Below are 11,962 nucleotides of genomic sequence, written 5' to 3' on the forward strand. Positions count from 1 at the left end.
CGTTATGTCACAATACTTATGCCTATTCTCTCTTATTTTACAAGGTTTACATGAATAGGGAGAATGCCGGCACCTGGAATTCTGGGCTGGAAAAGGAGCAATATTAGAGACCTATTCTGCATAGCTCCAAAAGTCCTGAAACTTCATAGAAGTTATTTTTGGAACTAATAAAAAATACTGGCGAAAGAATCCATCAGAGGGGGCCCACAGCCTGGCCACGAGGGTGGGGGCGCGCCCCTGCCTCGTGGGCCCCTTGGCAGGCCTCCGGTGCCCATCTTCTTCTATATGAAGTCTTTCGTCCGAGAAAAAAATCATAAGCAAGCTTTCGGGAAGAAACTCCGCCGCCACGAGGCGGAACCTTGGCGGAACCAATCTAGGGCTTCGGCAGAGCTGTTCTGCCGGGGAAACTTCCCTCCGGGAGGGGGAAATCATCACCAACGATCCTCTCATCGGGAGGGGGTCAATCTTCATCAACATCTTCACCAGAACCATCTCCTCTCAAACCCTAGTTCATCTCTTGTATCCAATCTTTGTATCCAAACCTTAGATTGGTACCTGTAGGTTGCTAGTAGTGTTGATTACTCCTTGTAGTTGATGCTAGTTGGTTTACTTGGTGGAAGATCATATGTTCAGATCCATTATGCATATTAATACCCCTCTGATAATGAACATGAATATGATTTGTGAGTAGTTACTTTTGTTCCTGAGGACATGGGAGAAGTCTTGCTATAAGTAGTCATGTGAATTTGGTATTCATTCGATATTTTGATGAGATGTATGTTGTCTCTCCTCTAGTGGTGTCATGTGAACGTCGACTACATGACACTTCACCATTGTTTGGGCCTAGAGGAAGGCATTGGGAAGTAATAAGTAGATGATGGGTTGCTAGAGTGACAGAAGCTTAAACCCTAGTTTATGCGTTGCTTCATAAGGGGCTGATTTGGATCCATATGTTTCATGCTATGGTTAGGTTTACCTTAATACTTCTTTTGTAGTTGCGGATGCTTGCGATAGGAGTTAATCATAAGTGGGATGCTTGTCCAAGTAAGTACAGCACCCAAGCACCGGTCCACCCACATATCAAATTATCAAAGTACCGAACGCGATTCATATGAGCGTGATGAAAACTATCTTGACGATAATTCCCATGTGTCCTCGGGAGCGCTTTTCTCTATATAAGAGTTTGTCCAGGCTTCTCCTTTGCTACAAAAAGGATTGGGCCATCTTGCTGCACTTTATTTACAATTGTTACTTGTTACCCGTTACAAATTACCTTATCACAAAACAATCTATTACCTATAATTTCAGTGCTTGCAGAGAATACCTTGCTGAAAACCGCTTGTCATTTCCTTCTGCTCCTCGTTGGTTTTGACACTCTTACTTATCGAAAGGACTATGATAGATCCCCTATACTTGTGGGTCATCAAGGTTCACTTGAAGCATGCAAAGTTCTATCATTTTTCTTTTTCTTCTTTTTAGAAGGACTAGGTGCATCAACATTAGTTCTCTGAGAATCTTGCTCAATTCTCTTAGGGTGGCCCTCAGGATACAAAGGTTCCTGGGTCAATCTACCCCCTCTAGTCACAACTCTAACATCATTATCATTTTTCTTATTATTTAATTCATTGAGAAAATCATCTTGAGCTTTAAGTACTTGTTCCACCTAAGTGGTAACCATAGAAGCATGTTTACTAATAATTTTAAGCTCACCTTTAACTCTAGACATATAATCACTCAAGTGTTCAATCATATAAGCATTACGTTTCAATTGTCTACCAACATAAGCATTGAAGTTTGGGCCATTTGCATTTCTGTCCCTAACTCGAACCACCTACTCAGATTTACCCCTAATTTCGAAGCCTACTCAAATTTGCCCCTCTACCGTTAGGTGATCTTATAAAAATGCCCTTCTGTGCCGTTTCCGTTAGGTCAAAGGCCTTTGACCGTCTACCGAACGTTTCCTGGACATTTTACCCCTGCCTCCATGTGCCACTTACATGTGGGACCCACAGAGAAAAAATAAAAAGAAAAAACGCTTTCTCACACCCCTCTATCTCTCACTTACATGTGGGGCCCAAGAAAAGAAACAAAAAAATGTCCTAGAAAATATGCATAGGCCCACTTGTCATACTGTAATTATTTGTTGAACAATATTTATTGGATTATTAGACAAGAGGACCCGCTGGTTAGTGTCTAGGTTAGTCTGAACTAATAGGATATGGCCCTAATCTAATTACACTGTACTTCGGCGAGTGTGCGAGCTCGTCGGCGTCCTACTCGATGGTGCGGGAACACGCCGGAGGAGGTATGGGGAGGTGCGAGCACTCCGGCATGGTCAGGAAGCACAACAACAAGATGTGGGATGATCAACGACCGAGGAAACGACAACAGCTTTCCGCGGCGAGCGGCGACGCTAGGGAGAGAGCGGCTGTTTGTGGGGCGACTGCTCGGGGATGTAATCCTCGGCGGCGACGGATCTAGCAGGTGTAGAAGCATCACAGATTTACTAGGAAGCCAACAGAGAGCGTCGGGGCGGCCTAGACGAGGGGATCGAGGCGCGGCAACACGACATCGGAGGCAGAGAAGACCAAGACCAATTCAACGATTTATGGCACCTCTGTTGATTTCATCCATAGGGAAGACTCTATAGGAATATAAGAAGCTAATGGACATGCTTTTGAGGCTTGGGATCCACTCTTGCCACGAAAACAACGAACTGTGTCAATGGCAGCGAGATCTGGACATTGTTTGTTCTCTAATAGAACAAGAGGGCTAGCAGGTGCGCTGCCCCTTACCTGCGCACTTGATTCATTGTGGTATGGCAGCCGCGACTACTACTGCGTCCACCCCTTGTTGCTCACATGCAATTGTGTGTGAGAGAGGGGGTGAGAGTAAGAGTTTTTCATTTTTTTAGAGTGGGTCCCAGATGTAAGTGACACATGGAGTCAAGGGCAAAATGTCCAGCAAACATCCAAATAGCGGTCAAAGCCCTTTGACTTGACGGAAACAGAACGGATGGGCATTTCTATAAGGACACCTAATGGCAGAGGGGCAATTTTGAGCATGCTTCAAAATTAGGGGCAAATATGAGTAGTGGGTTCGAGTTAGGGACACAGATGTAAAAGACCCTTGAAGTTTTCCTGTTTAACAATAAAATTATCAAACTCATCCAAGCATTGACTAGCAGACTTATTAAGAGGAATATCACCTTCATCAAATCTATAGAGAGAATTTACCTTTACTGCCTGTTTCGAGTTATTAAGACCATGTATTTCTTCAATAGGTGGTAAATTCTTAACATCTTCAGCTTTAATACCCTTTTCTTTCATAGATTTCTTTGCCTCTTGCATATCTTCAGGACTGAGAAATAGAATACCGCTTTTCTTCGGAGTTGGCTTAGGAGTTGGTTCAGGAAGTGTCCAATCATTATCATTACTCAATATATTATTCAATAGCAATTCAGCTTGCTCAACAGTCCTTTCCCTAAAAACACAACCAGCAGAACTATCCAGGTGGTCTCTGGAAGCATTGGTTAGTCCATTATAAGAGATATCAAGTATTTCATTTTTCTTGAGAGGATGATCAGGCAAAGCATTAAGTAATTGGAGAAGCCTCCCCCAATCTTGTGGGAGACTCTCTTCTTCAATTTGCACAAAATTATATATTTCCCTTAAGGCAGCTTGTTTCTTATGAGCGGAGAAATATTTAGTAGAGAACTAATAAATCATATCCTGGGGACTACGCAAACAACCAGGAGCAAGAGAATTAAACCATGTTTTAGCATCACCCTTTAATGAGAACGGAAATAACTTAAGGATATAGTATAAGGAGTTTTTTCCTCATGAGTGAATAGGGTGGCTATATCATTCAATTCAGTCAGATGTGCCACAACAGTTTCAGATTCATAGCCATAAAAAGGATCGGATTCAACCAAAGTAATTAACTCAGGATCGACAGAGAAATCATAATCCTTATCGGAAATACAGATAGGTGAAGTAGCAAAAGCAGGGTCATATTTCATTCTAGCATTCAAATACTTTTCTTTCAGCTTAGCTAACAGTTTCTTAAGATCATATCTATCTTTGCAAGCAAAAAGGTCTCTAGTAGTTTCTTCATCCATAACATAACCCTCAGGCACATCAGGCAATTCATATCTAGGGGGAGAATCTTCATCATCACTTCATCAATATTATTTGTTTCAATAATTTCATTCTCTCTAACCCTAGCAAGTTGTTCATCAAGAAATTCACCTAATGGCACAGTATTATCAAGCATAGAAGTAGTTTCATCATAAGCATCATGCATAGCAGAAGTGGCATCATCAATAACATGCGACCTATCAGAATCAATAATAGGTGTAGGTGTCGCAAGTTTACTCAAAACAGAAGGTGAATCAAGTGGAGAGCTAGATGGCAGTTCCTTACCTCCCCTCGTAGTTGAGGGAAAATCTTGGTTTTTTCATCTTTCAAGTTCCTCATAGTGATCAACAAATATAAATCCCACGTGACTCAAAGAATAGAGCTATGCTCCCCGGCAACGGCGCCATAAAATAGTCTTGATAACCCACAAGTATAGGGGATCGCAACAGTTTTCGAGGGTAGAGTATTCAACCCAAATTTATTGATTCGACACAAGGGGAGCCAAAGAATATTCTCAAGTATTAGCAGTTGAGTTGTCAATTCAACCACACTTGAAAGACTTAATATCTGCAGCAAAGTATTTAGTAGCAAAATAGTATGGAAGTAACGGTAACGGTGGCAAAAGTAACAGTAGCGGTTTTATAGCAATCCTAACAATGGCAACGGAAATGTAACTAAGCAAAGATTAATATGGGAAAAGCTCGTAGGCAATGGATCAATGATGGATAATTATGTCGGATGCAATTCCTCATGCAATAGTTATAACATAGGGTGACACAGAACTAGCTCCAGTTCATCAATGTAATGTAGGCATGTATTCCGAATATAGTCATACGTGCTTATGGAAAAGAACTTGCATGACATCTTTTGTCCTACCCTCCCGTGGCAGCGGGGTCCTATTGGAAACTAAGGGATATTAAGGCCTCCTTTTAATAGACTACCCGACCAAAGCATTAACACTTCGTGAATACATGAACTCCTCAAACTACGGTCATCACCGGGAGTGGTCCTGATTATTGTCACTTCGGGGTTGCCGGATCATAACACATAATAGGTGACTATTGACTTGCAAGATAGGATCAAGAACTCACATATATTCATGAAAACATAATAGATTCAGATCTGAAATCATGGCACTCGGGCCCTAGTGACAAGCATTAAGCATGGCAAAGTCATAGCAACATCAATCTTAGAACATAATGGATACTAGGGAACAAACCCTAACAAAACTAACTCGATTATATGGTAAATCTCATCCAACCCATCATCGTCCAGCAAGCCTACGATGGGATTACTCACGCACGGCGGTGAGCATCATGAAATTGGTGATGGAGGATGGTTGATGATGACGACGGCGACGGATTCCCCTCTCCGGAGCCCCGAACGGACTCCAGATCAGCCCTCCCGAGAGAGATTAGGGCTTGGCGGCGGCTCCGTATCATAAAATGCGATGAATCCTTCTCCTTTATTTTTTTCTCCCTGAACGTGAATATATGGAATTGGAGTTGAGGTCGGTGGAGCTCCAGGGGGCCCACGAGATAGGGGGCGCGCCCAGGGGGTTAGGGCGCGCTCCCCACCCTCGTGGCCAAGGTGTGGGCCCCCGTCGGTTGATTCTTTCGCCAGTATTTTTTATTAATTCCAAAAAGTGGCTCCGTGAAGTTTCAGGTCATTCCGAGAACTTTTATTTCTGCACAAAAATAACACCATGGAAATTATGCTGAAAACAACGCCAATCCGGGTTAGTTCCATTCAAATCATGCAAGTTAGAGTCCAAAACAAGGGCAAAAGTGTTTGGAAAAGTAGATACGTCGGAGATGTATCACCTCCCCCAAGCTTAAACCTTTGCTTGTCCTCAAGCAATTCAGTTGACAAACTAAAGTGATAAAAAAACTTTTACAAACTCTGTTTGATCTTGTTGTTGCAAATATGTAAAGCCAGCATTCAAGTTTTCAGCAAAGATTATGAACTAACCATATTCACAATAACATTTAGGTCTCATGTTTACTCATATCAATGGCATAATCAACTAGCGAGCAATAATAATAAATCTCGGATGACAACACTTTCTCAAAACAATCATAACATGATATAACAAAATGGTATCTCGCTAGCCCTTTCTGAGACCGCAAAACATAAATGCAGAGCACCCCTGAAGATCAAGGATTGACTAGACATTGTAAGTCATGGTAAAAGAGATCCAGTCACAGTCATACTCAATGTAAATTAATATCAATGCATGCGAATGACAGCGGTGCTCTCCAACTAGTGCTTTTTAATAAGAGGATGATGACTCAACATAGAAGTAAATAGATATGCCCTTCGTAGAGCGAAGCGGGGATTTGCAGAGGTGCCAGAGCTCAAGTTTTGAAACAGAGGTAAATAATATTTTGAGTGGCATACTTTCATTGTCAACATAACAACCAAGAGATCTCGATATCTTCCATGCTACACACATTATAGGCGGTTCCCAAACAGAATGGTAAAGTTTATACTCCTCCACCACCAACAAGCACACTCCACGGCTGGTCTGAAACAACGGGTACCGTCCATACCAACAACAGTCCTGGGGGAGTTTTGTTTGCAATTATTTTGATTTGATTTGAGCATGAGACTGGGCATCCCGATTATCGACCATTTTCTCGTGAATGATGAGCGGAGTCCACTCATCGTGAGAATAACCCACCTAGCATGGAAGATATAGACAATCCTAGTTGATACATGAGCTATTCGAGCATACAAAACAGAATTTCATTTGAAGGTTTAGAGTATGGCACATACAAATTTACTTGGAACGGCAGGTAAATACCGCATATAGGAAGGTATGATGGAATCATATGGAATAACTTTGGGGTTTATGGAAGTGGATGCACAAGCAGTATTCCCGCTTAGTACAAGTGAAGGCTAGAAAGGGACTGGGAAGCGACCAACTAGAGAGTGACACGTCTCCAACGTATCTATAATTTTTGATTGTTCCATGCTATATTATATTTTGTTTTGGACATTATTGGGCTTTATTATACACTTTTATATTATTTTTGGGACTAACCTATTAACCAGAGGCCCAGCCCAGAATTGCTATTTTTTTGCCTATTTCAGAGTTTCACAGAAAAAGAATATCAAACGGAGTCCAAACGGAATGAAACCTTCGGGAACATGATTTTCGGAACGAACGTGATCCAGAGGACTTGGACCCTATGTCAAGACATCAACCAGGAAGGCACGAGGTAGGGGGGCGCCTACTGATGAGGACATAGACCTGGGGTAGGGTCATAGGCCTAACCTATCAACCCTACCCAGGGTCATTATCAAGGAAACAAAGAGACCCAAAAGACAACAGGAAGGGCCCAGCCAAGGCGTCGAGTGCCATCCACTCGACTGATCAACCACTCGTAGATCTGCCCTTCTTGTGATCACTCGACTACATGAAGAACAACTCGACCTATTGAAGATCAGGAGTCGACCGGCACCGCAACGGTCAGGCGTTCATTCTGTAGTATTCAATACCATTTATAGCACTTAATGCTGGCGTTACCAGTAACGCCCCATCTTTATGTACATTGAACCTCTTGTAACGTGGGCTGGCTAGGGTCCTGGCGCACTCTATATAAGCCACCCCCACCACTAGCACAAGGGTTCGCACCCCCTGTAATACTCACACACACATAACCAATCGACCGCCTCCGGGCTCCGAGACGTAGGGTTGTTACTTCCTCCGAGAAGGGCCTGAACTCGAACACTGATGTGTACAACTTCACCATAGCTGGGATCTTGCCTCTCCATACCTACCCCCTCCTCTACTGTCAGACTTGGGACCACGACAGTTGGCGCTCACCGTGGGGCAGGTGTCTTAGCGACTTTTCGGTGAAGTTGCACTTTTTTCCGATTCCCATCGTCATGGTTTCCGGCGGATGATTGGCTGAGGGCTGCGAGATCCTTCTCGGCGCGCTCGTCTTCATCGCCGAGGACTCTTCCTGGCTCCAAGAAGCTCCACTCGAGGTTGAGGCGCTCCCCGTCCGCGGGGCAACGCACTTTCGCGCGTGCGTTCGCGGCATCCTCCTCCGGCAGCAGTCGACTCAGTACCAGTCGGCTCCTGCGATGTCCTCACTCCCCGCCACACACTGTCGCAAGTGATCCGGTAGGTCGCGGCTTCAGCGGTGGGTGAGGCATGCGGTGGCCCGCCAGTCGGCTACTCCGCAAGTCGCGGCAATCGAGCCCGGTGAAACTCTCTACGGCCTGTTCGACTGGCTCCGCAGAGACTGCGTCCGAGTGCGACAGCAGCGATCCCGCGATAGAGGTTTTGATGGTCAACGGACCGCGTAGTCCCCCTGGCTTCCCCCACGAGGACGGCGGTGATGGCAATGGCGATCCGTCGGATGCCCACGAGGAGTACCATCCCGAACCACTTTCTTCGCAGCAGAGGGAAGAGCTTCGCCGCCGCAATATGGATGCACTCCACACTCCCATCGTTGGGGAGACCCCCGAGGCTCGGGCCTTGGAAGAGGTGCGCTTGGCCAACCTGGCTGAACGCACTCCACTGTATACCCTCCAGCGGGCTCTCGACGAGCGCGGTCGGCAGCGTATCCCTGATTCCAGTCGACGACAACTTTTTCCACCTCCACCACAGGTATATCGCACGCCGATTGGAAATCTCACCGCTACAGCTCGTATAGCGGAGTCGATTCAGCCCTCCCAATCGGAGGCTGGCCGCGGTTTGATGCAGATCCGAGCTTTGCTCCGGGTGGCAGGAGAGCAGAATACAACGGTATCTCAGTCGCGGAATAGGATCCACAGCAGATCTGTGAGGGCAGACACAGTTCAGTCGGCCCACAGCCCAAGATCGCCCCTGAGGCGTGAGGGACGTGAGCCCCAGCAAGATCATCACAGGAACTATAAACAGTATGATCACCGACTCGGTCGAGACGACCGCCGTCGAGTGCACACACCTCCTCCTCTGAGTGGATCGAATGTGCCTCGGCAACATGATGACAGACGCCCTCGCAGTGGCAGACGTGGAGGTCCAGTCGACCCCAGAGAACCAGGCTTTGATGCAAGATCAATTCTTGTTCAAGGTTTGGTGGACAGGAACCGAGCGCACCGAGAGGGCCGTGACAGGGATCAACCGACTGGCAACAGAGTTCATGTCTCAGGCCCTGAGTGTTTTAGCAGAGCCATTAGGGTCGCGGTGATTCCTCCCAACTTCAGGTTGGCGACTGGGGTCAGCAAGTTCACTGGTGAGTCTAAGCCTGATACTTGGCTAGAGGACTACCGAGTGGCTGTGCAGATTGGAGGCGGCAATGATGAAGTGGCCATGAAGCACCTACCCTTAATGTTGGAGGGCTCAGCCAGAGCATGGTTGACTCAGTTGACACCTGGCAGTATAGATAGCTGGGAAGAGCTCGCCAGAGTGTTTGTTAGGACCTTTGAAGGGACTTGCAAACGACCAGCGGGGCTGACAGAACTGCAACACTGTGTGCAGAAACCGAATAAAACTTTGAGGGATTACTTTCAGAGGTGGACCACTTTGCATCACACAGTGGAAAATGTATCTCAGCACCAAGCTGTTTGTGCCTTCAAGGAAGGCGTGAAGTATCGGGAGCTAGTCTTGAAATTCGGGCGGACAGGGGATATGTCCTTGACTCGGATGATGGAAATAGCCACTCGGTACGCCAACGAAGAAGAAGAGGATTAACTCTGCGGTGGGAAGAGCAAACCAGTCGGCCAAGATGCCGGGGGTACGTCCACTCGGAAGCAGAAGCGCAAGGCTGAACCTGCTGCTCCTGGTGAAGCTTTGGCTGTGACTCAAGGGAATTTAAGGGGAAGCCCAAAGGGCCCTGGACCCCCAAGAAAGTAAAGGATCAAGCTGGAAATGATGTGTTGGATTTCCCGTGACATCCATACCAAGAAAGATGAAGAAGGCAATTTCATTTACCCCAAACATACCACTCGACAGTGTCGACTCCTGATCCAACAGTTCCGTGAGAAGCAGTCCGGTGACAAGGAGAAAGGGTTGGACAAGAGTGAAGATAAGGAGGAAGATGATGATGGTTTCCCTAACATCAACTACACTCTGATGATTTTTGTTGATGTCGAGAGCAAGAGTCGACTGAAATTTATCAACAGAGAGGTGAACATGGTTGCTCCGGCAACACCCAGTTATTTGAAGTGGTCTCAGACCGCCATCACGTTCGACCAGTCTGATCACCCGACGCATATAGCCACCCCTGGGAGGCAAGCATTGGTGGTCGACCCTGTGGTAGAAGGCACTCAACTGACCAAAGTGCTGATGGACGGTGGCAGTGGCCTGAACATCCTTTATGCTGAGACCTTGAAACAGATGGGCATTCCGATGTCCAAGCTGAGAGAAAGCAATATGAGCTTCCATGGTGTTATACCTGGCAAGAAGGCTCAGTCACTCGGTCAGATCGCCTTGGACGTGGTTTTCGGTGATTCAAAGAATTACCGCAAAGAGAATTTGACGTTTGAAGTTGTGGATTTCCAGAGTGCTTATCATGCTATTTTGGGTAGGCCATGTTACGTATACCTCAAATTGAAGATGCCCGATCACAGAGGAGTGATCACCATCACGGGCAATCGGCAGAAGGCAGAGGAATGCTTTCAGAACGGTTCCAAAATCGCTGATGCACAAATGGCAGTTGTTGAATTGCAAGAGTACCAGAAGAACGCGGATCCGAGTGATTTGCTGCGGGCCAAGAAGCCTGCTACAGACTCTACATTTCAGTCGACCAGTGAAACGAAGCCGATTCATATTCACCCGACCGACCCCAACGCTGCTCTAACTCATATTTCAACGACACTCAACAGCAAATAGGAAGAAGCGCTCATCCAGTTCCTCCGTGAGCACTGGGACATCTTCGCATGGAAACCTTCTGACATGCCGGGTGTACCCAGGGGACTGGCTGAGCACCGTTTGCGGGTCGATTCAAAAGAAAAACCAGTCAAGGAACATCTTCGACGGTCCGCCGTGCAGAAGAGAAAAGCAATTGGTGAAGAAGTGGCTCGGCTCCTGGCAGCTGAGTTCATCCGAGAGATTTACCACTCCGAGTGGTTGGCCAATGTTGTCATGGTCCCCAAGAAGGACGACTCGCTTCGCATGTGCATTGACTTCAAGCATATCAATCGGGCCTTCCCGAAAGATCATTTTCCTCTGCCCCGCATCGACCAGATTATTGACTCGACTGCGGGGTGTGAGCGACTGTCTTTTCTGGACGCCTATTCCGGGTACCATCAGATCCGACTGTATGGGCCCGATGAGATAAAAACAGCTTTCATCACTCCATTCGGGTGCTTCTGTTATGTCACCATGCCATTCGGCCTCAAGAACGCCGGAGCCACATTCATCAGGATGATTCAGAAGTGCCTACTCACTCAAGTCAATCGGAAAGTGGAAGCATATATGGATGACATCGTGGTTAATTCATGCAAAAGTTTCGACCTGCTGACTGACCTTGCCGAAACCTTTGCCAACTTGAGAAGGTATGATATCAAGCTAAACCCGTCGAGGTGCACATTCGGAGTCCCGGGTGGGAAGTTACTCGGCTTCCTCGTTTCTGAACGAGGGATCGACGCAAACCCAGAGAAAGTTGGTACCATCCTCCGAATGAAACGCCCCGTGCGCGTACATGACGTTCAGAAGCTCACCGGGTGTTTGGCCGCCTTGAGTCGATTCATTTCTTGTCTTGGTGAAAAGGCCTTGCCTCTTTACCGACTGATGAAGAAATCTGACAAGTTTGAGTGGACTGACGAAGCTGACGCAGCGTTTGCAGAGCTCAAAGCCCTGCTTTCCACCCAGTCGGTGCTCGCTG

The 11,962-nt window shown here is 46.4% G+C and overlaps 1 protein-coding gene across 1 annotated transcript; it reads left to right on the forward strand.

Moving 5' to 3' along the window:
- Positions 1 to 10,422: 10,422 nt before the first annotated feature.
- On the forward strand, positions 10,423 to 10,968 carry LOC109755075 (uncharacterized). Its single transcript, XM_020313960.1, has one exon. It carries the CDS (start codon positions 10,423 to 10,425, stop codon positions 10,966 to 10,968), a length of 546 nt encoding a protein of 181 aa, XP_020169549.1.
- Positions 10,969 to 11,962: the final 994 nt, after the last annotated feature.

The sequence above is a fragment of the Aegilops tauschii genome, chromosome 7, assembly GCF_002575655.3.
Source record: "Aegilops tauschii subsp. strangulata cultivar AL8/78 chromosome 7, Aet v6.0, whole genome shotgun sequence".
Classification (NCBI taxonomy): domain Eukaryota; kingdom Viridiplantae; phylum Streptophyta; class Magnoliopsida; order Poales; family Poaceae; genus Aegilops; species Aegilops tauschii.